Source organism: Gopherus evgoodei, chromosome 4 (genome assembly GCF_007399415.2).
Source record: "Gopherus evgoodei ecotype Sinaloan lineage chromosome 4, rGopEvg1_v1.p, whole genome shotgun sequence".
NCBI classification, from domain to species: Eukaryota; Metazoa; Chordata; order Testudines; family Testudinidae; genus Gopherus; species Gopherus evgoodei.
The window spans coordinates 75,480,444-75,508,295 of NC_044325.1; the positions used below are offsets into that span (position 1 = coordinate 75,480,444).

The 27,852-nt window shown below is 46.3% G+C and overlaps 1 protein-coding gene across 6 annotated transcripts in view; it reads right to left on the reverse strand.

Annotated features, from left to right (window-relative positions):
* NR1H3 (nuclear receptor subfamily 1 group H member 3) overlaps nt 1–27,852 on the reverse strand; it is a 56,574-nt gene that overhangs the window by 13,522 nt on the left and 15,200 nt on the right. For 5 of the 6 annotated variants that reach the window (XM_030559877.1, XM_030559875.1, XM_030559871.1 and 2 more), the window contains 5 exons: nt 17,303–17,544; nt 15,857–16,123; nt 9,394–9,602; nt 8,866–9,045; nt 8,333–8,432 (listed from right to left, as the gene is read on the reverse strand). In XM_030559877.1, coding sequence (XP_030415737.1) covers nt 8,333–8,432; nt 8,866–9,045; nt 9,394–9,602; nt 15,857–16,123; nt 17,303–17,420 — 874 coding nt within the window. In that variant the 5' untranslated portion in view covers nt 17,421–17,544. Of the gene's footprint in view, nt 1–8,332; nt 8,433–8,865; nt 9,046–9,393; nt 9,603–15,856; nt 16,124–17,302; nt 17,545–20,615; nt 20,639–27,852 lie in introns of those variants that run through there. The other variant, XM_030559876.1, reaches the window with a different exon arrangement.

A 27,852-nucleotide genomic window follows, 5' to 3' on the forward strand; every position in this document is an offset into this window, starting at 1 on the left:
CACCCAGGCCTAATGAGGGACTGGGGGCAAGAGGAGCAGGGCTGAGCCCCTAGGGAGTGAGCCACAGAGAGCCAGTGCCCAGGAGGCTGAGAGGGCAAGGGGCTGCAGGGGCGTCCCCACTGCTATTTAAAATGCAGATCCCGCAGCGGTACCTCTCCATGGGACAGAGCCAGTTCCTCACAGAAGCTTCTGTCCAACAGCTGTTCCTTCTGCAGCTGCTCTTTGTGCTCCAGCTCCATCCATGTCAGCTGAACCCCCTATCCTGACTGCAGCCAACCCCTCATCCTCTGCCCTGCCTCCAGTCAGCCCCACTCCCCTTGCCCTGCCCACAGCCAGCCTCACACCCCCTGCCCTGTCTCCAGCCACCCCACACCAGCGCAACACCCCTGTATCCAGCCAGCCCCTGCTGCACCCCCTGCCCTGCCCGTAGCCAACCCCTGCTGCACCCCCTGCCCTGCCCACAGCCAGCCCCACACCTCCTGTCTCCAGCCACCCCACACTCCCTGCCCTGCCCACAGCCAGCCCCTCACTCCCTGCCCTGCATGCAGCCAGCCCCTGCTGCATTCCTTGCCCTGTCCATAGCCAGCCCCACACCACCTGTCTCCATCCAGCCCCTGCTGCAGCCCCTGCCCTGCCTGCAGCCAGCCCAACACCCCCTGCCCTGCACGCAGCCAGTCCCACACCCCCTGTCTCCAGCCTACTCCACACCCCATCTCCAACCAGCTTCGCATCCCCTGCCCTGCCCAAAGCCAGCCAGTCCCACACCCTGTCAGGTTATTCAATTATTTTCATTAAATATGTAGGCTAAATAATGAAATTAATAAATTTTCAAGCCAAATATGTATTAATTCTAATGAACAATGCCACATTATGCAGTATTCATTTCTGAAAGTTTATAATAAGCAATGCTCTGGGGGCAGGGGTGGGGGCAGAGGGCGCAAGGTGGAAGTTTAGCCTAGGACGCAAAATATCCTTGCACTGGCCCTGCCTATAGTGGCACCAAATCTTGTACAAAGGAAGTCAAGTAACGTGTCTATGAAAAGGTTATAAATTTGTTGGTTATGATTTTGCTATCTGTATGCATGTATCATTTTTGTATTTAAAGTTATAAGTATTGGCTCTATACTGCCTGTATTTCAAACTTATGCTATGCTTCTGGGTGACACCCCAGACAGTTTGGCATTAGCACTGCCTAGCCTGCTTGATGGCCCATTAAAGACCATCAGCTATACAACTGACCCGTTGACAGAAGGCAGATATACCTTATGACTCAGCAAGGCATGCAGGGACATGCCTATGGAGAGAACTCTGCAGCTTTCAAGCCATGTGCTAGGCAGCTTGTGTTTGAAACAAAGGAAGCACAGGCCGCATGGCAAGAGATTATAGAAGGCAACTGCATCCCCTCCATCTTATCTTCAGTCTTGCTTCTGACCTCCGGAGGAACTGTGCTTGAAACTTTTTTCTCTTACTGGGGTATTGGTTTTCATAACCATTCATCCCCATAAGGAGCAGTGCTGGTGGTGATACTGGGAAACTGGAGTGTCATAGGGAATTGCTTGTATGACTTCTGGTTAGCCAGGGGAGTAAAACCAAAGTCCTCTCTGTTTGGCTGGTTTGGTGCGCAAAGCACCCCCAACTTTGGGCTGTAACTGCCCTGCTCTAAGCAGTTTGTCCTGAATTGATATTCTCAGTAGTGTCCAAAGGCCGCTTTGTTACAGTGGTGTAGTCCCCAGCTTGTGGAGTTCCATTACAAGATCAGAATTTCAGCTTTCATTTAAAAAGTTTCAAGCCCTCACAGTCTCAAGCAAAAGCTTGATAACATGCACTGAATGCAGCCCATGTCTATCTGAATGTTCAAACAGCCTGAAAAAATAACTCCAAGAGGTATGAACTAGAGTTTGTGTGTCTACAAAATAATAAAGAGAGTGCCAGCTGATATAATTGACTTCCTCCTTCAAATCAGCCTTTGTCAAAGTCCCTCACAAGACATTATAACAGAAATTAAGACATGCAGTGAAAGGCAAATTTTTTATGTCATGGCTCAAACTGGCTGAGATACAGAAAACAAAGAATAGGAATAAATAGGTCCTAACAAAGCTAGGCAAACATCCAATGGCAGATTACATGCATTGTTGACAAGTCCAAGTTGGAAAGAATTATCTGAAATACTTATACACACTGCTGGATTCACTGTGAACAGGTCAATGAAGATTTCTGCTCGGTGTGCAACAGCCAAAAATAAACAAATGTTTGGATGCATAAGGAATGGAATAGAAAGTAATGCTGAAATTATAATAGCTTTTTTATAAATCAATGGTATACCCTCACCTAGAATACTAGAATTCCATTCTAGTTCTATACCAGGGGTCAGCAACCTACAGCATGCGTGCCACCTTTGGCACGCGAGCCGATTTTGCCTGGCACGCAGCTACCAGACAGGGTCCCGGCTGCTGGCTCCGCTCAGCATGCGGCCAGCTGAGTGAACGGAATCCCAGGCCGGCAGGAGGCTGAGTGGGGCCGGTGTGCCCCTCCAGTTCCTCCTTCACCATGCTCTGATTCTGTGGCTCCCGAGAGCGCGAGCCGCCAGAGCATGGGGCCCTAAGCCTGCTGCGGGAAGGGCGGTGGTTCACACTCCCGTGAGCCGCAGAGCCCGAGCACGGCAAGGGGGGGATCTGGGGGGTGCACGGGGACCACTGCCTGCATGCATCTGATGTAAGAGGTGCCCCCCCCGGGGGGGCACCAGGCTGCAGCCCAGGCAGGTGCACCCCCGACCCCCCTCGGGTTCTGCTCTCGGGAGTGTGAGCTGCCGCTGCCCCTCCCACTGCCTCAGCACTCCACGTGGAGTTCTGCCTCCACGTGGAGCCAGCGTCTGACCAGCACGGGCCTGGTAAGGGGAGTCCCAGGGTGCAGTCAGGGAGCAGGGGGAGGGTTGGATGGGTTGGGAGTTCTGGGGGTCCTGTCAGGGGGTGGTTGGATGGGGCGTGGGAGTCCCCAGGGGTCTGTCTGGGGGCACGGGTGTGAATAAGGGTTGGGGCAGTCAGGGGACAAGGAGCAGGGAGGCTTAGGTAGGAGGTGGGGTTCTGGGGGGCAGTTAGGGCAGAGGTCCCAGGAGGGGGCAGTCAGGGGACAAGGAGCAGTGGGGGTTGAGGGTTCTGACCGGGGCAACTGGGGTGGGAAGTGGAAGAGAGTAGATGGGGGTGGGACTAGGGCAGGACTCTCCCTTTTTTGATTGTTGAAATATGGTAACCCTAGGCGAGGGGGAAGCTGGGGGGCACATGGGGGCTGGTGCCTGCATACATCCACTGCAGCCTGCAGGAGCCCCCAGAGGCGCTGGGCCGCTGCCTGGGCAGGAGGAGTGTGGGAGCGCACCTGCTCCCCGCTAGCAGCGCCACTGCCTTTGTAGGGCTGCTGCCCCCCTGCACCGCGCCAGCTCCTCCATGGGTGGGGCTCGCTGCTACCGCATGTGGGACGCTCTGGCTCGCCGGTGGGCTCCGGATGGCGCTCCTCCCTGCCAAGCTGCTGCAGCGGCCCAAGCCTGGCAAAGCCAGTGAGTGGACTCGGGGCAGGGGCCACCTGAGTAGGGTGGGGAGGGCTCATGGGGGGGCTGTGCACCCTCCAGGGGAGTTCAGGGGGCAGGGAGGGGGGAACTTGGTCTGGGGAGCAGCCCCTGGGCAGGCTGGCCCCTGGGGTCTATAAAGGCTCGCTGGGATTTGCCCCTCAATGAACCGATGTGCAAGAGGCAGGAGGGGGGTGCAAAACATCCTTGAACCAGCCCTGCCTCGGGGGTGCGTGCACCCCAGGTTAAGAACCACTGCACTAAACTCATAAGATCTGCATTTTAATTTAATTTTAAAGGAAGCTTCTTAAACATTTTAAAAAACTTGTTTACTTTACATACAATAGTTTATAGACTTATAGAGAGAGACCTTCTAAAAACGTTAAAGTATTACCAGCACGCAAAACCTTAAACTAGAGTGAATAAATTAAGACTCGGCACACCACTTCTGAAAGGTTGCAGACCACCTGTTCTATACAAACGTGATCATGTTGGTATAAATACCACTGCAGGCAGGCTGAAGTGAAAGGATGAGGGTTTTGGGGTTTTTTGCATTTAGCATCAAATGCAAAAACAGTCATTCTAACTGCATTTGGCAGTGAGTTCCATTGTTTCAGTCCAGCTCAGATGAAGGTTAGTCTTCCACAAGCACAAGTTTCATGCTATTTGACAAAGTTTTTTGTTCTAGTTGAACATATCTGGTGTGGGGAGGGTGTGGTCGGGGGGGATAGAGAGAATCTCTCAGGTAACTAGGGCTAATCCCATTTAGACAAGATTGGGGGGGGAGAGTTCATTTTTTAATCTATCAAAATCAGATTATTTCTAATTTAAATTAAATACAGGTTCATTTAAAAAAAATAAACCTGTAATTTAAAATTAAATGTGAAATTGACAACCTATGAGAAGGCATAGATGTATTATCTGCTAAAATCCTTTAAATTAAATACAAAGCAGTTCATATTTGCTACCAAGTTTTTTAAAAAGTCAAACTACTGACTTGGTGGTAAGAACCCAGAACCAGAGTTTGTTGAATGCTAAACCAGCTTTTGACAGCAGTAACTTCTTCTGCAAATACAGAGAGAATATTTTCTTCACTTCAATTTATTCTGTTCAATGACTAGTTAAAATTCAAAATTTAAGAAATCAATGGGCAGTTGAAAAAGAAGGAAAGTTTGTTTTCCTCTTCCAATCTATGAATAGAAACTAGGTGTGAGAGGATGAAATCTACTAGTTCTAAAGTCTTGAAGGACTTGGTGACCAGTAATAATTATTTCAATTCACTTTCTTCCTTTGTTTAATTAGTTTTTAAAAGCAAAATGTGTTTTGATAAACTTTTCCTTATTTCCAGCATAATTAAGGTCATTACATTTAATAAACTAAATTTAATTTTTTTTGTGTATTTGTAAATGAATTTGAATTTCCATCCAAATAGAGCTCAACACAAATCACAAGTAAAAAATTAATAATCACCTAGTAAATAAGAAATACATCTTGCACCATTTTTAAAAATAATAAAAAATGTAAAACTTTATGAATAAATGTAACTTTATATAATATACATTTATATAGCTTACAGCAGTAGTTCTCAACCAGTGGTCTGGGGCCTGCCAAGCAGGGCCAGAGTTAGACTCACTAGGGCCCTGGGGAGAAAGCCAAAGCCCCACTGCATGGGGCTGAAGCCTGGGGCCCGGAGCCCCACCACCTGGAGCTGAAGCATAAGCCTGAGCAACTGGGGTATGGGCCCCTGGGCAGTTGCTCTGCTCGCTACCCCTTAATGCCAGCCCTGGCTTTTATATGCAGAAAACCAGTTGTTGTGGCACAGATGGGCCAAGGAGTTTTTAGAGCATGTGGGGAGTGGGGGAGGAGGCTCAGAAAGAAAAAAGTTGAGAACCCCTGGCTTACAGTGTATCCCTTGGTTTAGCAAGGAAAAGCACCAAATTTAGCGTAAAGGCTATATTTAGTTTCAAATCAATTTATTTGGGATAACTAAAAAGTACAAATGCAAAACGTGATCAAAATCTATTATTACAAATCTATTAAAATCAGGGTTTCCTGCTTGCTGATATAAATCATAATCAAAATTGATTTAAATCAACCAACTGTGCACATAGGGCTTTGAAAATCAGAACTAGTTTTATTGGGGTGCCAGTGCAGAGAGTGATCTGTTCCTGGCAACCTGTAGTACTGAGCAGAATCACTGCTACATTGTGAATTGGCTAGAGATTTTTCAGAGCATGTGTCTTTATTGATAGATATACAGGATTGCAGTAGTTAAGCCCCACAGACCACTGTCTCCAGAACTGAGTCCTACAGGATTGGGCATAATCTTCTGGCCATATGCAAATAAAGTGGTGTGTGGGAGAGTGGTTGGTGGGGGAGAGATTTGCCACTATCGATATTCCAGCAACAGGACTCCCATTATAGCCCACAGGAGATGATTCCATTGAGCAATATATCTTCTGATACGGAAAGTAGTCTGAATGTCAGGAAAGTTTTCCTAATTTCATTCCATTACTCCTAGTTATAGCCAAGGGTTTGAAATGAGCCACTTGGGAAACAGGACTGAACAGGGGGCAGCAATCGCCAGGGGAGGAAGAGGATGAAGGGGGATATACTTGCTCTTTATAAATATATCAGAGGGATTAATATTAGGGAGGAAGAGGAATTATTTAAGCTTAGTACCAATGTAGATACAAGAACGAATGGGTATAAACTGGACACTATAAAGTTTAGACTTGAAATTAGACAAAGGTTTCTAACCATTAGAGGAGTGAAGTTCTGGAACAGCCTTCCAAGGGGAGTAGTGGGGGCAAAAGACATATCTGGCTTTAAGATTAAGCTTGATAAATTTATGGAAGGGATGGTATGATGGGAGAGCCTAATTTTGGAAATTGATCTTTGATTATCGCCAGATAAGTATGCCCAGTGGTTGGTGATGGGATGGGATCTGAGTTACTGCAGAGAATTCTTTTCTGAGTGCTGGCTGGTGAGTCTTGCCCACATGCTCAGGGTTTAGCTGATCGCCATATTTGGGGTCGGGAAGGAATTTTCCTCCAGGGCAGATTGGTAGAGGCCCTGGAGGTTTTTTGCCTTCCCCTGCAGCGTGGGGCATGGGTCACTTGCTGGTGGATTCTCTGCAGCTTGAGGTCTTCAAACCACAATTTGAAGACTTCAATAACTCAGGCATAGTTTAGGGGTTTGTTATAGAAGTGGATGGGTAGGGTTCTGTGGCCTGCTTTGTGCAGGGGGTCGGACTAGATGATCACATTGGTCCCTTCTGACCCTAGAATCTATGAGAAAGCTACAAAAGAAGGGCAAGAACAGAAGTCCACAATATTGCCCTTAGGGGGTAAGTTAAAGGACCATCTTATTCAGAACCTTTAGACAGTAAGGCCTTCAGGAGCAGGACCTGCTAACTTTTTTAGTCTGGTCATCATGTACGTGGATAAGCTTATAGAAAACATCATAAAATCTATCTCTGACATGATTTTGATGATGACCTGTTTATATAGACTCTCAGTAAATCTTGCAAACATTATAGTTTGCCACCGGCAAACTAACAGGAGCCCTCATGGATGAGTCAAATCAAAATCCCCAGAATCAACAGTCTTCAGGAGAACCCCAAGAGCATAAAGGGAAATTCTTAGGCATACTGAGGGAGGAACTTCCACATACAGGCCTCAGCAACATGCACAAGTTAATGGCAGATACTCCTGAGATACAAAAGCAAGGGATGGACAGCTGAAAGCCTGACTTTTCAGAAATGATTAGCACACTCAGCTTCTATTGGCTTCAACGGGAGTTAATGATGATCATCATTTCTGAAATACCCAGCCTTTAGAGTATTTGAAGCCACAGAGTAACCATGACAGTTCTGTAGCACTTTGCACCTCACTCGGGTCTCCTAATGTCTCAAACTGACCCATGAGCTACAGCATAAAGTTCACTTCATCACCACCACTGTACAGCCATTCTCGTGTCACCTCTCCTACAGCTCCCAACCTGAGCCAATACAACACAGAATGTTCAAACAAACTAGCCCTACCACAGCCATGCAAGCTGTATCTCCCAGAGAGGTCTCCATGAGAGAGACAAGCATTATGCAGGACAGCAGCCTCATACTCCAACAACTTAGCACCAGTTTCAGATAATAAGGCAGACCATTACCCTCTGTTCCCTAATCCTGTCCTCTCACTCCTGCCCCCTGCACCTGGAAAATCAAGCCCCAGAGAGGATGCTGTGAACAGTTCACTGACAGGTAAGTAATATGGATTTCCAAGCAGTCACAGCACCACACATTAGGTTTCTGAATCTCCAACTCTGCTCACTGAATCTAGATGCCCTCTATGCAGTGACCATTAATGACAATGCCTTCCCTAAACCCCACTTCTCAAACCGGGTAAGGCAGCCGAACGCAGCTATATAACCTAGAAAGAGTTGAGGAAAAAAGCCCCTCTCGTTATTCCCACGGGACAGTAAAGACAAGATCCTGTCTCTTACATTTCCCCAATATGGGGCTGGAAGGGGCTAGGCGATCATTAAAGTTCAGCATCCCAGTTTCTTCTACAATCTTTGGGGCTAGTAACTGAACTGCGACTGCATGTTAAGTGGGAACTGAGGTCCCAGCAGCGCATTGCCAAGTTCCTGTTCCCAACCATCTATACCTGACCTAAGCCCTGTACCTGGGTCCAGAAGCCTGCATTACAAAGGGTGGGATAGCATCGGATAGAGGGGAGAAAGGAAAAACCTATCTGCACCAGCTGGGCTTCAGCTCACCTGCTTTGGCAAAGTCATCCCGATTATAGCTCAGGTCCTTCAGAAAGGTGATGCTTTCAGTCTCTGGATTATAGCGCCGGGATGTCTCCAACAGCATCACCTAAAACACACAGAGCCAGGGGACACACTCACAGCCTGACTGTGAATCCAGCAAAAATGTTACAGAAGCTACAGCTTGTCCTGAAGCATCAATGTAGAAAAGTCACCTACTCACCACTATCCTGTAGCCCTCTAAATTACAGAGTAAATCCTGCCCCATCCTCAGCAGTGCCTTCTGCAGAGATAGGCTGCACCTCAAGCAGCTGGGGGCTCTCCCCAGCCAGTGCTCTTACCCTATTCCCTACTATACCCCATGCTTGGAGAGGATGGCACTGGAATAGTGGTTCCATACCTGAGGTTCCTTCCATCTCTCCTCCCCAGGGCGACTGCTCAAACCTGACCCAGTATAAGCCAAAGGAGAAAAAAATCCAATCCACCCACCAGAGAAACATACTTCTCTACTAGTGTCAATAGTGATGTGGTTGGATTCTCACCTCTATGGTGGATGTCTTCAGCAGAGCAATCTGATCTTCCCTGGTGAGCTCCAGGAAGCCAGGCAGCTGTTTGGCAAAGTCCACAATCTCTTGCACAGAGATGATTGCAAGCTCAGTGAAATGAGCAAAACGCTGCTGCCGTGCCTCACGGTTATGAGGGTCTGAAGCCTGAGGCCATGGCTGAGTGAGAAGAGACACAAAGGGCGAGTAGGAACAGTGAAAGAAAGGAATAAAGAAAAACAATCCCCCAACCCTCTACCTTGACACCTCCACATACAATTAGTGCATGGCCCCCACCCCGTGACACCCCTACATTTAGTGCTTAACCCCCTCATCCTCTGCACTTCCCCACGCTTAGCACATGTTCCCTGCCCCATGCCACTCCTCCGTAAATGTAGCGTATGACTCGCAGGTCGTGCCCCCTACACTTAAGAGCACAGCCCTCCTGTGCTGCACCCTTTCACTTTGCACATGACCCCAGCCTCCCCTTTCCCTCTGTATTTTGGAGTCTGCCCTTTGAGCCTGTACCGTCACTTTGAGCCTGTCTGTGAATGAGCGCTGGTTACACTGCTGTTGAGCTGCCACAAGCTTTTCTATCATGCCCAGCTGCTCGGGTGTCAGTTTATAGGGGGTGTTGGGCGGAGATGGGGGGTTTGGGCGCACAACCACTGTCCGAGCCTGATCATCCTCCTGTTTCTTGAGCTTCTTCAGTCGGATCTGCTCTTCGGACAAAACGCCTAAAAGAGGGAGACAGAAGAGGCTGCAGTGAGAGAGCAAGCAATGATGCCAGAAGCAAGGGGCACACAGTGGACTCAACTGCCAGATACAGGGAAACACAGTGGACACAACCAGGGCAAAGATGACAGCTGCCTTTCTGTGCCAGAATGCAACCCTGAATGCACCCAGAATTCACACCCTACACGTAGCTTTGTACAAAATATGCCTTGTAAGGTATCACTTAAACTGATAACTTGCTGGTCAATATCCTTATGGTGAAATGTAGGTAGCAAAATTATATGTAAAGTTATGATTTCCCCCAAATGATGTTGGTGGCATATATTCAAGCCCACATAGCCCATATTAGGCAGAACTGGTCAAGAAGGTCTTAAACAAAGAAATGTGTGTTTACCTCGGTGTACATATAAGGTGTAAACAGGATCCTCAGACAGCAAGAGGGGAAAGACAGGAGACAAGGAAAATCTGCATTTCAGCAAACAGAGATGAGAAGAAACAGCATGCAACCTCTTTCACCCCTAGACACCATGTTGCCTTCTTTACTATTTGAATGAATATTAACTATGGCCAACCCTCAAGAAAATGCATTTCAAAGTGTAACTGAACTATAAAAGTGAGAGGCAAAAACACCTAAGTTATTTCTCCCAGTCCATCTCTCTTTCCTACCTAAGAAGACAAAGGAAACAGCCTATAGACTTTGGGACCAGCTCTTGACCTGAGAGTTTGATCAGCAACATACTGAAAACATGTGGTAAGGGATTTCACCTTGAACCGAGTCTCATTTGTTAAGTTTATAAAGTGTTATCTTTATTTTTCTTGTAACCATTTTTTACTTTAATGCTTCATTACTTGTACTCACTTAAATCTCTCTCTTTGTAGTTGAATGAACTTGTTTTATTCTTTAATTAAAACTAATCCAGTGTAGTGAATTGTTTGGGTAACTCCATTTAAGGTAGCAGACTGTTGTATGTTGATCCCCTTACAGGGGCAATTGACCTAATATATCTGGATTATCCAGGAGAGGGCCGGTCAGTACAGAACACACGCTTTTGGGGAAAAATTCATGACTGGGAATGTGTTGGGGTCATCCTGCAAGTAGTAACGAAGGCTGCTGGAAGCCAGAGTGCAGCTGGTGTTTGCTGAAACACTACTGGAGTCAGAGCTGCTGGACCAGGGGTATGGCTACGCACAGACACTCAGAATGTGACCTATATGCTATCTGTGAGGAACCCAGTTTGGGAGCTACAGCACCAAAGCATTGAGGCAGTCCAGACCTGGGGTGCACCCTAAAATGTCATACTTTCCAAATGTACATAAAATATAGGACTGGAAGGGACTTCAAGAGGTCATCTAGTCCAGTCCCCTGTACTCAAGGCAGGACTAAGTATTATCTTGCCATTATCTAAATCGTTGATGAAGATATTGAACAGAACCGGACCCAGAACTGATCCCTGTGGGACCCCATTTGTTATGTCCTTTGAGCTTGACTGTGAACCATTGTTAACTACTCTCTAGGAACAATTTTCCAACCAGTTCTGCACCCACCTCATACTAACTCCATCTAGGTTGTATTTCCCTAGTTTGTTTATGAGATGGTCATGCGAGACAGTATCAAAAGCCTGACTAAAGTCAAGGAATACCACATCTACTGCTTTCCCCTATGAACACGGCTTGTTACCCTGTCAAAGAAAGCAATTAGGTTGGTTTGACACAATCTATTCTTGACAAATCCATGTTGATTGTTATTTATCACATTATCTTCTAGATGTTTGCAAACTTATTGCTTAATTATTTGCTCCATCATCTTTCCAGGTACTGAAGTTATGCTTACTGGTCTATAATTTCCCAGATTGTCCTTGTTCCTGTTTTTATAGATTGGCAATATATTTACCCATTTCCAGTCCTCTGGAATCTTTCCCGTCTTCCATAACTATTTTCAGATTATCACTAGTTGCTCAGACCTCTCCTGAGTAAGTTCCTTGAGTATTCTAGGATGTATTTCATCAGGCTCTGTGACCTGAGGACATCTAACTTGTCTAAGTAATTTTTAACTTGTTCTTTCAAACTAGCTATGGGAATAAAGGGAAACAAGAAGACTTTTTATCAATACATTAGAAGCAAGAGGAAGACCAAGGACAGGGTAGGCCCACTGCTCAATGAGGAGGGGGTAACAGTAACGGGAGACTTGGAAATGGCAGAGATGCTTAATGACTTCTTTGTTTCGGTTTTCACTGAGAAGTCTGAAGGAATGTCTAGTATAGTGAATGCTTACGGGAAGAGGGTAGGTTTAGAAGAGAAAATAAGGAAAGAGCAAGTAAAAAATCACTTAGAAAAGTTAGATGCCTGCAAGTCACCAGGGCCTGATGAAATGCATCCTAGAATACTCAAGGAGTTAATAGAGGAGGTATCTGAGCCTCTAGCTATTATCTTTGGGAAATCATGGGAGACGGGGGAGATTCCAGAAGACTGGAAGGGGGCAAATATAGTGCCCATCTATAAAAAGGGAAATAAAAACAACCCAGGAAACTACAGACCAGTTAGTTTAACTTCTGTGCCAGGGAAGATAATGGAGCAGGTAATCAAAGAAATCATCTGCAAACACTTGGAAGGTGGTAAGGTGATAGGGAATAGCCAGCATGGATTTGTAAAGAACAAATCCTGTCAAACTAATCTGATAGCATTCTTTGATAGGATAACGAGCCTTGTGGATAAGGGAGAAGCGGTGGATGTGATATACCTAGACTTTAGTAAGGCATTTGATACAGTTTCGCATGATATTCTTATAGATAAGCTAGGAAAGTACAATTTAGATGGGGCTACTATAAGGTGGGTGCATAACTGGCTGGATAACCGTACTCAGAGAGTAGTTGTTAATGGCTCCCAATCCTGCTGGAAAGGTATAACAAGTGGGGTTCCGCAGGGGTCTGTTTTGGGACCAGTTCTGTTCAATATCTTCATCAACGATTTAGATGTTGGCATAGAAAGTACGCTTATTAAGTTTGCGGACGATACCAAACTGGGAGGGATTGCAACTGCTCTGGAGGACAGGGTCAAAATTCAAAATGATCTGGACAAATTGGAGAAATGGTCTGAGGTAAACAGGATGAAGTTCAATAAAGATAAATGCAAAGTGCTCCACTTAGGAAGGAACAATCAGTTTCACACATACAGAATGGGAAGAGACTGTCTAGGAAGGAGTAAGGCAGAAAGAGATCTAGGGGTCATAGTGGACCACAAGCTTAATATGAGTGAACAGTGTGATACTGTTGCAAAAAAAGCAAACATGATTCTGGGATGCATTAACAGGTGTGTTGTAAACAAGACACGAGAAGTCATTCTTCCGCTTTACTCTGCGCTGGTTAGGCCTCAACTGGAGTATTGTGTCCAGTTCTGGGCACCGCATTTCAAGAAAGATGTGGAGAAATTGGAGAGGGTCCAGAGAAGAGCAACAAGAATGATTAAAGGTCTTGAGAACATGACCTATGAAGGAAGGCTGAAGGAATTGGGTTTGTTTAGTTTGGAAAAGAGAAGACTGAGAGGGGACCTGATAGCAGTTTTCAGGTATCTAAAAGGGTGTCATCAGGAGGAGGGAGAAAACTTGTTCACCTTGGCCTCCAATGGTAGAACAAGAAGCAATGGGCTTAAACTGCAGCAAGGGAGATTTAGGTTGGACGTTAGGAAAAAGTTCCTAACTGTCAGGGTAGTTAAACACTGGAATAGATTGCCTAGGGAAGTTGTGGAATCTCCATCTCTGGAGATATTTAAGAGTAGGTTAGATAAATGTCTATCAGGGATGGTCTAGACGGTATTTGGTCCTGCCATGAGGGCAGGGGACTGGACTCGATGACCTCTCGAGGTCCCTTCCAGTCCTAGAGTCTATAAGTCTATGAGTCTATGAGTTTCCCTATTTTAGCCTCTGATCCTACCTAATTTTAACTGGAATTTACTATGTTAGATGTCCAATCACTACTAAATTTTTGGTGAAAACTGAAACAAAAATATAATTTAGCACGTCTGTCATTTCCACATTTACTATTATTGCCGTTTCTCTCTCCCCCTCCACTGAGTAATAGGTCTACCCTGTTCTTGATCTTTCTGTTGCTTCTAATGTATTTGTAGACTGTTTTCTTCTTACCCTTTATGTCTCTAGCTAGTTTAATCTCATTTTGTGCCTTGGCCTTTCTCATTTTGTCCCTATATACTTGTGTTATTTGTTTATATTCATCCTTTGTAATTAGACCTAGTTTTTGAGTTTCAGATCAATGAAGATCTCCTGGTTAAGCCAAGGTGATCTCTTGCCATACTTCCTGTCTTTCCTACACAATGGGATAGTTTGCTCTTTGGCTCCTTAACAATGTCTCTGAAAAACTGCCAACTCTCTTGACCCTTAGACTTGCTTTCCATGGGATCTTACCTATCAACTCCCTAAGTTTGCTAATAAGTATATTTTAACATGTGGCCTGGTCTACACTATGCTGTTAAACCAATTTTAACAGCGTTAAATCAATTTAACGCTGCACCCATCCACACTACACTGCTCTTTATATCGATTTAAAGGGCTCTTTAAATCGATTTCTGTACTCCTACAAAATGAGTAACGCTAAAATCGATATTACTAGATCGGATTAGGGTTAGTGTGGACGCAAATCGACATTATTGGCCTCATTATTTTACAGTAGCTACCCACAGTGCACCGCTCCAGAAATTGACGCTAGCCTCCTGCAGAAATCGACCATGGACGCACACCACCGAATTAACGTGCCTAGTGCAGACGTGCACAATTGACTTTATAATATCTGTTTTATAAAATCGGTTTAAGCTAATTCGAATTTATCCTGAGTGTAGACGTAGCCTGTGATACAGGTTGTAGGCAATGGTAGAAAACATCCATTTGTGCCTGTTCCCAGTTTTGGTTTGTTCCACTGTCTATATAGTTCTGTTCTGCCAAAGGATCCATGCTCCATCATGAAGGGCAGGGCCTATGCCTTGCTACACCTTTGCATAATCCATGCAGATGCCATGGTAGGGGCTTACGAGCTTCCTCATCAGCCACTGTCCAATATATTCTGGAATCTATTACTACAAGCACTGTCCTATTTGGGTGGCTCTCCATTTGGGGACGGGGGAGGCTGGATTTTATTATTGCTTTTTCTTGTTTTGATTTTGCTTTACAAGTAGTTTGTATCTGTGTTTCCCCAGAGGATCCAGAGACAGGAATGGAATGGGCCCAGGCTTGGCAGAACGGTGCAGATGATGGAAGGAGATGCAGCCCAGTTATTTCCCCCAACACAACAAGTAGGTGTTGAACCACTAAGAGGCCATCTGGGATTTACTTGCAGAATGTGAGTGAGATGTGGGGACAGGGGTAGTTTTGCTGTGTTTTTTCCAATCAAGTCCCTTCTCCCTCTCTCAGGAGTTTGAGTGATGGTGTTGAGGCAGAATTCATATGGCTACATCAATCCCAGTGCAGTATACACATTGATTTAGGGCATGGGTCTGTGTGCTATGGCTCACTGTGTACCCTTTTTCACTGCTCTGGGCTTTGGGGTGTGAGGAAGGGGGAAACCAGACAAGCTGAGTATCAACTAAGTTTCTCTTGGGCTGACATGTCCTACAAGGTGGCTTGACATATGACAGAGCTAGTTCTCTGAGCTGTCACTGAAAGGTGGGCAGGAGCACTGAGGGACTGTACCAGGTGGACTGAGCTCCTGTCTACACCAGCAAAGCAACAGAGAAGAGCAACTCAGTATAGGAAGTAAAACTGATTGCCAAAACTGGGCATGTGTAAGTCCAGTTGCAATGGTGTGGCAATATTTGTGCACTTGTTACAAGTTGTGTGTGTGGATGCAACGTGTGTTATAAGCATAGCAAATGCTTGCAATAGTGCTGACTATGCAGACAGCATAATGACGCTTCACACACTCAAAATCACAAGGCAGTCAGCTTGCCAAGAACTTCATTGGTGTGTGGGCAGCTGTGCCTCTGAAGGTTATTTTTAAATTGTTTCAGAGCAAACAGTTCCTTTTCCCAGCCATGTAGATACTAGGCAGCATGGCCACTGTATGCACCCACAGCATCAATATCTCCACAAACAGCCTCACCGCTCCAGCACAGCCCACAATGACTACATCCCCACAAGTGCTTCTGCACCCACGCTGCTCCTGCATGCCCCCCTCCCTTGCACCCGCACTGCTCCAATATGCCCCCCTCTCTTGCACCCGCACTGTTCCCACATGCCTCCCTCCCCTGCACTCACACTGCTCCCGCATGCCTGCCTCCTGGCACTTGCGCAGCCGGCACTCCTGGCACTTGCGCCGCATGTACATGTCCATTTCACACTTGCCGCCGTTCTTGCAGACATACTGGGCACCCTTGATGACGCTGCGGCGGAAGAAGCCCTTACAGCCCTCGCAGCTCAGCACGTTGTAGTGGAAACCTGAGGCCTTGTCCCCACATACACTGCACACTTCATTCCCCAGCATCTTGGGGGCTGGACCCTTCTTCCGCTTCAGGGGTGGATTTTCTACAGAGATAGACAAAGAGGAAGGATAAGAGAAGTGGGGGCTGTGAATAAGCCAGGACATCCAGTTCCCTAGAAAAGCCAGTGTCCTAGCACAAATCCACTCCCACCCATGGTGGCACAGATACATCCTGGGGATCAGAGTCAGTTTCAGACTCAGCTCTCTCTCACTCTCCATCTGGATGAGAGCTCCTATTCTTACCCAGAGCTACTAGAGATGTCAACTGCTGCCCAAACCTGAACACAACACTGCTCCCATTTTTATCCCAAATTTCAGGCTGCTGGGGGATGGGAATGGGGAGAGGCAGCTCCTGCTGCTTCCAGCCCCAAGAGTTAGATGTGTTCAGACTAGATACCATTTTGCACTTTCATCTCTTTGTAAGTCTGACAAGGTGGGAGTGACCTTCAGCGGCATATGGAAGAGCTCCAAAAGGAGAAGTCCAAATCTAAAGCCAAATCCCAAACTGCACAGAAAAATCTGTCCTTTCGAAATTTGTCTCTGGTGCTCTCACTTCCACTCTGCACCCTCTGCCCTGCCACCCTGAGGCAACAAGGGGCAACACTATATACAGGTGTTTGAAGAGCAAGACTTCAGCACTGCATTACCTCAGTGGCACTCAAACCCCATGTAGATGACATTGAAATATGGCTCAGCAGCCCAAGAGTCACAGGAAAAGAGGGGCTGAAATGAAAGTGTTACGGAAAACTCAGACTAAAGCAGACAAACCCATGAAGTGAAGCCTTGGAGAACCAGCCAAGAGAGAAAATACTGCGAAAGTGGGGGCCACATGGCACTAACTCAGCTAACCTTGGATTCCTGAAGTGTTCTTATCTTCTACCACCTGCGCATAACGCTCCATGCAAGAACCCTCCCATCCACTCCTAAATCCAAAGATCTTCCATGACTGACAGAAGTCAGTCTTTTTTATTCCCTGTGGGCTCAGCCACTAGAGGACATCACCACACGCACATACACAAAGCCAGTACATTACAGCGCACCTGTTGTCACCATTTACATCCTGGAGAACCCTATCCTCTCTCCCACCAACTGACAACTCTTCTACTCCCTTATCCCATCAAGTGCCCTGCATGTAATGGATCAAACCCTAAGCAACCATTATGTATGTGATTCAGTCAGCACACCACCTTCACACTGTGTGGATGTCACAATGACTGCCTTACCTGCATGCTCGAGGGGGACCTCCGAGCCATGGAAGAGTGAAAACCCTTCCTCCTCCATTTCAAATACACTTGCCACCCTTTTCCCATGATCCTGTGCAGCAAGCTGTGTGGGACCCATGGGATACACTGGCGAGACTCCCTATCATTTCATCTCTGTAGCATGGTTACCGCTGTGTGTGATGCTGCAGAAGTCTTCAAGGCTGTTAGATTCTCTCTGCTGTTTAAAAACTGACTGGAAGTGCCTGTGGAGAAAAACCGAAGCATAAGAGGAAAGAATTTAATTGCAGGGGCTACCTATACAGCTATACTTTGAGGCTTTGCTCCATCATTCAAACAAAGACGATCAGCCTTGTTATTTATGTTTATTTCCTTAAAACCCTATGTGAATGTGATGAAAGTTACAAGATTTAGCAGACCCTGGAGAATGAATCCTCTGTTTATCCCCAGAATATATACCACTGCAGGACAAGCTTTCCCTACCACACCCATCACCACTGAACCTCAGCCCTGACCTGCAGGGACATCCTCAAAGTGTGTGAGAGGGATATTCCAATCTCCATACCCTTTGTCGAACCTGCCAATAAGGTGCTGTAAATCAGTGCCAGCTGTGATGGATTTTGTGATGTGCCTTGAGGAGCTCACATTATGAAGAATTATCTTTACAATTATACAGCAAGAAAATCTTCATTGTGATACTAACAGCTGCCCTGTGTTGTGCTCAGGATCAATGTCTTTTAAAGCAATGTCTCTCAACCTTTCCAAACTATTATACCCCTTGCAGGAGTCTGATTTGTCTTGCATACCTCAAGTAGTACCCTCACTTAAAAACTTGTTTACTTTCTCATTTTTACCATATAGTTATAAAGTAAATCAACTGGAATATAAATATTATTCTTACATTTCAGTATATAGAGCAATAGAAACAAGTCATCGTCTGTATGAAATTTTAGTTTGTACTGACTTCGCTTTTTAGGTAGCCTGTTGTAAAACTAGATAAGTTGATGTGCCCCTTGGAAGACATCTGCCTCCCCTAGGGGTACAAGTACCCTGGCTGAGAACCGCTGATTTAGAGCACAGGTACAAACTATAGCAGGAGATAAAACTCCTACATCAGATCTATGGAAAATGGCCATAATCCTTCTTCAGGCAAATGCATTCACCACCAAAGATGCCATCTGAAGGGCTCCCCTCAAACACCTGGGAAACACAAAGTCCACATCCATTGTTTAAGTCCACTACAGGGGCAGAACATCAGTCTACAGCCATATTGAGAAAAAGACCTAGTCAAATTTCTCAAAGGGTCTCATCTATACAAAGAGTTGGACCAGTTTAACTAGATTAAGTTTAAATCAGTGCAAACGCCTAATGTAGACCTACCTAAACTGGTTTAATATTCATTTATCAGTTTAGCTTAATTCAGCAATTTACCAATGCAAGTTTAAGAGTTACAGCAGTTTAAGTCCGTCTACATTAAGGGATTGTACGAATTTGACTGAACAGATTTAAAATCTATCTATTTAGTTAAACTAATGCAACTTTTCAAGTATAGACAATCCAAAAACTACTGCAATGTCCCCAATAGAACCAACAAGCATAAATTGAGACATACTGTTGAGTTTGTTGGACTCCTGCCTGGTACCATTATATTCTGCCAGATAATAGATGCAGGAGGTTTAATGCCCTCAGGCCATATTAAAACATGATCTGTGTAGATAAGGCCTTAGTCTTGATCTGGACAATGTAAGGAGTAGAGAGTCCTCCTCCTTTTGGTGCACATATTCATTAGTCCCTGAGCGACTGGAGAAATAGATACTCCAGAAGAAATATAATGGCAGCAAAATGGAAACCTGTGAACTGGCAGAAAGAATAAAAAATCCCTACATGCAGGATAGTGAGGTAATGTATCTGGGTTTGGGAAAATGCAAGAAGGCTCCTAGTGCCTTTATGCCCAAAGGCACAAAGTGGATAGTTACAGCTGGCTTGAAAACCACTCCGATGTAAATGCTGTAGTGAACAAAAGTCCTCTGCGGATGAGATCTGTAGATGAACAAACCCCACACCCACTGTTTGTTCTTAGTCCCACATTTGCTCTGCACTGGCACAGCTGTGAGCAGCATGTCCAGCCATGTTTGGGTGTGACAGGCAGAGAGCTGAGTATACCTGCTCTGAGGATAGTCTGCTGAGCACACCATTGTTCATGAATTTAAAATTATGGGGAAGATTCATTCAAAAAATAGTAATTATTTTAAAGGATTACCCTATAGACCACAGCAGCTCTCCGAATATTATTAGAGGAAGAGGCCAGTTCTGGAACTGAAGGACTGCTTGGGCTCCTATTACTTTCGATGATTAAGCACCCCAGTGCAGCCAGCCTATGTACGCTAGGAAATAGGGAAGAGGACCAGACACCCAGAACCAAAGAGAAGGACAGGGTTATCTGCCTGCTGAGATTTCCAAAGTGACATATCTTCAATTTCCAAACAGGTCTAACGCATGTAACAAGAGTGAAACTAGCTGTTGGCTGGGTATTTTGAGCCCAAAGAGGAGTTTCTGACAGAAGAGACATGATGCTCCCAGTCTGTGCATGAGTAGTCTTCAGTTTTACATAGGAAGAGAGAGCAGAGGATGCCTAACTTTGCCAGTGTAGGGAGGCAGGGACAGAGAAGCCTTCCCCAAAGCACTGCATTTTCCTTTCACCGTTCTGAATCCAGTAGCAGCTTCGAGCTGATGGTGTTTGACCTAAATGCAAACCATAGCATCTGTGTACTAGGTGGGGAGACTGAGTAAGTAGGACCTTCCAGGGCAGGTAGGGTAGCTATAGCAAAGCAGCCCTGGCCATGGACCATCAGTGGTGACAGGGAGATGGGAAGCCTGTACAACAGAGTAATGGGGGCTGATTTTCATTTTCAGTTTTTTAAAGTGTCTTTTCTAATTCCTCCCTCTCTCTCTCTCATTAGGCTGGAATCTCTGTGCGCTCACCCTGAATACAAATAAATGACTATCTTCATGCTATGAAATCACCTCAAGTGTCCCCATTCCATGCACTAACAGTAGGTCAGAGTCAGAGAGGTGGCTACTTGCCTCCCATCTTAACACAGGTCTAGGCAAATCCTACTGAAAACTGGACTTCTACTCACCCTACAAGTCACCAGGAGATGTCACAGGAAGCAACATAAAGATTTAGGGCTGAGTTTTCAAAGGGTTGAGGTTCCACCTCCCTTTTGCCCCAGCAATCGGGTAGTTAAGAACTGTAAGTGCCTAGATTTGCACCTAAAACTCAACTACACATGTAAAACTGTGATGTTAATTGTACCTGCAAAAGGAAAACTTTATCTTCTTTATACAGCATGCTGTGCTACTCCACCTATTAGTCCCAATTCCTGGTGCCAGTTCTGAAAACCAGAGCTGGCAAAATGGTAAAACAGGGCAACCCCTCACTCCCAAATGCAGCATCTGGAACAGAGAAATCCACTGAGTGCAGCCTCCAATGAGGAAGTCAATCTAGGTGAAAGGCTGGGGGAAGCAGTTCTCCCACAAACTGTCATTCATGTCTCAGATCAAGGCGCCAAGCACTTCCGAGATGTGCTGGCACCAGTTTCTTCACCCTCCCTTCCCCCCACCCCTCCCGGAGACAGCTGAACAACTCAGAGACCGAAAGTCCCAAGTTCAGCTCTTTGGTAACCCTTGTGTTTCAAACTGTAGGCAAAGTACCCATAAAATATCATGATACAAGCCACAGCATTCAGCCCTGTCCCCTGCAGTGAGTGCTCACACCCACAGAGCCCCTGCAGCCAGCATTCTCACTCCCGTGACCAGGGCTCCGCTCCTGTCCCACACAGAAACTCTCTATACAGCCAGGGCTCTTATCCGTTCCTTCACAGGGACTAACCCCTACAGCCTGAGCTCTCACCCCATCCCACAGGCAATAGTCCCATTCCAATTCCCAAGAGAACTTCCCCTCCATTCATTCTGGAAATCTTCCATCTGATCAGTAATCAAGAGTCACAGCTTCCTGGGATATGTCTAAATTCTGTCCTCTAGCCACAAAAAGATACAAGTAAAGGAGATGACCTTGGGCAGAGTACAGTTTGTGCACAATAAGCAAGTAGCCCAGAAGTAGTCACAATGACTTCTCCCCTGCTAAGCATGACTGCCTTTCTCTCTCACCCCCAATTCCACTAACTCCCTTGGCCTTCCTGGAAGGACCAGTGCATTCTGGGAGAAGCCCTGAGCCTCAGGAGCCAAAAGCCTTCCTCAGAAAATACAAATCAGCCTTTTACATATAGTCCCTGTTCTAGGCGTGTGTTCCCCTAAAGAGAGCCTGGGAAAAGTGTGCTGTAGACCACAGAAGGAATGAGAAACAAGAGTCAGCAAGAGTTGGAGGAGCCTCTTCCTTCCCAGTAACAGATGCTCAGAGGAAGTGCTGAAGCCTTTTAGGAAGTTTGTGAAAATCTGTGGGGTGGTACAAAACATGGGATGCTGACCAGAACACTATGTCACTGCAGCACTAGCCAGCCAGCTGTTGAAAGAATGGGTGTGCATGTGCGTGACAGAGGGACTGCCCGTGTATACCTGGGGCATATATGTGCATCCATCCATATGTCTGTTAGCATAAATGTGCCTGTATGCTTCTGACCTGGGTGCACTCCCCTGTGTGCACGGACACTCTGTCAGAGAAACTTGTGTGTGCGTCCAAGTGTTGTGACTGTGCTTTCAAGCACGTCTCCCCATATGTGTCAGTGGAATTGTGCCTTTGTGTGTACTCCTGTATAACAGCACAGGAGCCTTTGTGAATATGACCAAGTGAATGAGTGCATTTGATAGACAGTCCTAGCTTTCAAATGTAGACACTTAGGACATGTGCTTGAATTTCCTAAATGGGTTCAAACTTGTAAAATACACATTTGAGCATCAAAGAGCCAATTTGATCCTCTCTTTGAAAGCTGGGCCCACAGTATCCCACACAAAGTTTTTTGAAATCTTAATTTACAATGGTTCAGCTATGACACTGTCATGTTCGCAGAAAACTGGCTAAAGGTCCAAATGGCTGAGACAAAAAGCAAAGCATTGGGTTGGGGTATGGATCTAGTAGAGTCCCACAGAGTAAGTGTTACAGCACTATGTAGGAGCTTGCAGTGTGATAGGACAGCATAAAAACATACACAGGAAGACCCATTCTCTCCTATCAGAAGAGTGGATGGTGCCCAGTGATCTGGTGCTCTAATGAGCACCTTCTCTTTTATACTATCTAGCAGATTTTCACAAACTTCTTAAAAGGCCTTAGTACTTCCTCTGAGCAGGTCTCTGGAAGCAAGTGGTTCTTTCCAGCTCTCACTGGTTCGCTTGTTCCTCCTAGTCTCTATAGCACTCTTTTCTCAGGCTCCGCTGGTGAAACCAGAGTTAAGATTGGTCTGATTTAATATCATCAGCTAGTATCTGTTAAGAAGGTAAAGAGTATGTTAATGACAGGCATAGATCATACTAAACTGGAAGGAGTTGCTAACACCCTGTCAGGACAGAGAAATAACCCAAAGGGACCTAGAGAAATTAGATACACAGGCAGAAAATAAAGTGAGACTCAGCCTGGAGAAACACAGCTAGTACTTCAGGGGAAAAATAACTCAATACCTAGATCCGTGATGGGAGGGAAAAACCTGGGAAGCAGTGACGCCTAGTGATAGTGGACTGCACACTAGATAGGTGCTCGCAATGCAACAGGGTAGCATAAAAGGCAACTCAGTTTTGAAGTGTATAAACACTCATGGAGCATGGGGATAGCCCCGCTCTATACAGCTCTGGGTCCTGGCCTAAGGTCCTGGAGCAGACAGAGAATAGTGTCTCTCTATATGGCTTTCAGGAGACTCCATCGGAAATAATGTAGCAGTTTTGACATCTCAGTACCAGAAAGATGTCCACAAACTGGAGGGAGTACAGAGAAAAGCAACAGAAGAAAGAGACTGAAAAAACTAAATACAACTTGTCTTATGGAGGGCTGGAGTGGGGGCAGGGACATAGAGCAGTGTACAAGTACCTGAGGAATGTAAATACCAAGGAAAGGAGGACTTACGTAGGGTGGGAGATAGGATGAGTGGGATGAAACTAGGAAGGGGAAATGTAAGCTGAATATCAGGAGAAAAAAAATCTTAATAGTAAGACCTACTAGACAATGGAGTAATTATTCAGGGGAAGTGGAGAAGTCTCATTACTTAGGACACTGAAAAGCAGACTCGCTAAAGCCCTGGAACTTTCCCTCAAGGGACTAATCCTACAGAGAAATAGGAGGTGTGAACTAGATGAACAAATGGGATTCATTCCTGCCTTTAATGGTGATGATGCAAAGAATTGCCCACAGCTTCCCAACAGCCTGGTACAGATGCAATCTTTCCCCCAGCCTCTGTCAAATGCAGCAGCCTGTCCTGGATCACAAAGCAAAGCAGGGGAAGAATGGGACTGTCAAAGGGAGAGTCAGGTTATTCCAGGCCAGGATCAGACCTGGGGACTTTTCTCCATTCCACTTCAGTGCACAGCCTCACTTCTGGCAGCTCCTGCGCTTCTATCCCTGTAGGTGTCCCACTGACCATAATATCTCACATTGTCCTAAATCCTGCAGTGAACGGGGCTGTTCCCTTCCAGGAGAGCCCATGGGCATCTCTGTACTACGAATGCTCATTCCCAAACCCCAAAGCAGACCGGATTCAGATGTGGCCAACTCCAACCTCACAACAGAGCCCACAAGGTCCCCAAAATTAAAAAAAAACTAAGCCACCCAAAAACTGCCCTACAAGCAGCCTTCCAGCTCACCTACTAGGTCCTGCAGCAAAGCCTCCCTCCTGCCTGTCTCTCTTGTTAGTTCCTTTTTCCTGCAGTGCCAATGGCTGAGGTTTTGCCCTTGCCCTGACAGTGATCTCCCACCCAAGGTCTGGGAGGTCTAAAGAGCCCGCAGCAGCACAAGGAATGAGAGAGAAAGAGTAAGCGAGTGTGAGTACTTTCAAGCCAATGAGTTCTCAGAATGGGCTGTGCTTTTCTGCTCTCTCCCTCCCTCCCTCCCTGTGTGCTGCCGGATGCCCTTGGTCCTGTAATTGAGAGAAGGAGAAAGGATAAGGGGTTACTCCAGTTCATTCACACTGTACGCAGGGCTCCTTTGGCCTCTTTTCCTGTTTGCCTGTAAACGCCAGCTCCCCTGAATGAGTGAGCGAATGATGACGAGAAAGGCTGATTTGTTCCCTGTGGCTCAGAGTTTGGGGGTGAGTTAGGGAATGGTGTCAGGATTTCATACAGTCACATTTACTGGTATGGAGTTTCTCATGGTGTCATCTGCCCAAACTCTGCTAGCCCCTGGCAGAGAGCTCAATCTGGGTCTGGACAATGGCTGCCTCAGGGCTTGTCTACATGAACATTTAGTTCACAGCAACTTGTGGTATCAATCAATCCCTCAATATCTTGCCATGCACTAACTGTCCATATGGACCCTGCTGACATGCACTAAAAGTTCCTTGGTGCCCTATGATCTACGCCTACTTTGAAACAGGACTAGATCAAAGTGCACTGAGGAACTGTTACTGTGCATCAGAAGGGTCCACATGAACAGTTAGCACGCAGCAGGTCAGCACAAGGTAGATTCATACCCCAGCTTGTCACAAACTAAATGTTTGTGTAGACAAGCCCTAACTCAACTCCAGACTATTCTATTTGAACTGGGATTTTATACTGTACCCATCATGTTGGGTTCAGAGCCTCACACAAATCTAGAGCATATACAACCTCAGGGAGAGCAGAAATCAAGGCATGTATGGGATTAATGAAGGAAGATGTTATGGTGATGATCCCTGACCCTCCCTCTCCACACCACAACACACATGATGGAATAGGAGTCACCCCTCTCTCCACAAGAGGAACGTCTCTCACAGACATAATCCCAATTCAGTCCAGCTGCTGCTTAGAAGCTATATGGGTCCCTGCAGCACCTGCATGGGAGAACAGCAGCAGAGCCTGCTATTTTGAAACGGGGGGGTACGTCTACACTACAGGATTATTCCAAATTTACATAAACCAGTTTTGTAAAACAGATTGTATAAAGTCGAGTGCACGTGGCCACACAAAACACAGTAATTCAGCGGTGTACATCCATGTACTGAGGCCAGTGTCGATTTCTGGAGCGTTGCACTGTGGGTAGCTATCCCATAGTTCCTGCAGTCTCCCCTGCCCATTGGAATTCTAGGTTGAGATCCCAGTGCACGATGGTGCAAAAACAGTGTCATGGGTGATTCTGGGTAAATGTCGTCACTCATTCCTTCCTCCGTGAAACCAACGGCAGACAATCATTTCACGCCCTTTTTCCCTGGATTGCCCTTGCAGACGCCATAGCACAGCAACCATGGAGCCCGTTTTGCCTTTTGTCACTGTCACCGTATGTGTACTGGATGCCGCTGACAGAGGCGGTACTGCAGTGCTACACAGCAGCATTCATTTGCCTTTGCAAGGTAGCAGAGACAGTTACCAGTCATTCTGTACCGTCTGCTGTGCCATTGTAAATTGGTGATGAGATGACGGTTATCAGTTGTTCTGTACCGTCTGCTGCTGTCATGGGTGCTCCTGGCGATCCTTCGCTGAGGTCGGCCAGGGGCACAAAAACAAAAATGGGAATGACTCCCCGGGTCATTCCCTCCTTTATGTTTTATCTAAAAATAGAGTCAGTCCAGCCTAGAATATGGGGCAAGTGTACTAGAGAGCCAGTGTATCAGAGAATCAGAGAGCACAGCCACTCCGTGTCAGATCCCGCAGAAATGATGAGCTGCATGCCATTCTAGGGGGTGCCCCTGCAACAACCCCACCCGTTGCCTCCCTTCTCCCCCAACCCTCCTGGGCTACCATGGCAGTGTCCCCCCATTTGTGTGATGAAGTAATAAAGAATGCAGGAATAAGAAACTCTTGAGTTTTTAGTGAGATAAAATGAGCGGGAGGCAGCCTCCAGAATCTTTTCTTTAGACATGAAAGGAGGGGGCTGATGGAGCTCAGCCCCCAGTTGCTATGATGAGGACGATTACCAACCATTCTGTACCATCTGCTGGGAATGACCGGGAGTCACTCCTATTTTTACCCAGACGCCCCCAGCCGACCTCACCTGAGGCCAGCCAGGAGCACTCATGGGATGATGACGAGGACGGCTATTAGTCCTTTCGTACTGTACCGTCTGCCACCGGGGAGGGGAGGGGAGAGGATGCTGCTGTTCAGTGTCGCAGCACCGCGTCTACCAGCAGCATGCAGTAGACATAGGGTGACACTGAAAAAAGTCAAGAAACGATTTTTTCCCCCTTTTCTTTCACGGGGGTGGATGGGGGGTAAATTGATGAGATATACCCTGAACCACCCCGGACAATGTGTTTGACCCTACAAGCATTGGGAGCTCAGCCAAGAATGCAAATATTTTTCGGAGACTGCGGGGACTGTGAGATAGCTAGAGTCCTCAGTCCCCCCTCCCTCCCTCCATGAGTGTCCATTTGATTCTTTGGCTTTCCGTTATGCTTGTCACACAGCACTGTGCTGTGGACTCTGTATCATAGCATGGAAATTTTTTTCAAATGCTTCGGCATTTCATCTTCTGTAACGGAGCTCAGATAAAACAGATTTGTCTCCCCATACAGTGATCAGATCCAGTATCTCCCATACAGTCCATGCTGGAGCTCTTTTTGGATTTGGGACTGCATCGCCACCCGTGCTGATCAGAGCTCCATGCTGGGCAAACAGGAAATGCAATTCAAAAGTTCGCGGGGCTTTTCCTGTCTACCTGGCCAGTGCATCTGAGTTCAGATTGCTTTCCAGAGCGGTCACAATGGTGCACTGTGGGATACCGCCTGGAGGCCAATACCGTCGATTTGCGGCCACACTAACCCTAATCCGACATGGCAATACCGATTTCAGCGCTACTCCTCTCGTCGGGGAGGAGTACAGAAACCAGTTTTAAGAGCCCTTTATATCGATATTAAGGGCCTCGTTGTGTGGATGGGTGCAGGGTTAAATCGGTTTAACGCCGCTAAATTTGGTTTAAACGCGCAGTGTAGACCAGGCCTGAACTGCAGTAACCCTGGGAGCTTGACTTTGACTTCAGTTCAGCATCAGTTCAACTTCACTATCAGTACCAACTTTTGGATGGCAGGAAACGCAAAGTGGCTTTGACTTTGATGGGGCCTTCAAACAGGAAAAATCCCATCTATGCTCCTCTCAGGAGGAGAAGCAGAGAAAAATATAGCAACAAACACCCCCCTTTCCAACAGGGAAACAAAGACAGATCTGCTCAGCATCTTCTGTAGGGGAGCAGAGGAGGGGTGTTTAGTCTGAGGTCTTGTTTACAATAGAAAAATATAGGTATATCAACAAATCTGCCTAGTGGAGACTCATCTTATACCAGCAAAACATTTATTTTGCCAGTATAGTTTATATCGCTTCCCTGAAGAAAAAAGCTATACAGGCAAAGTAATTTTTTTGCTGGTATAACTGTCATAGCTATGTTGGTTGGAGGTCTGTGATTTTTTTCACTCTCTTGACATAGCTGT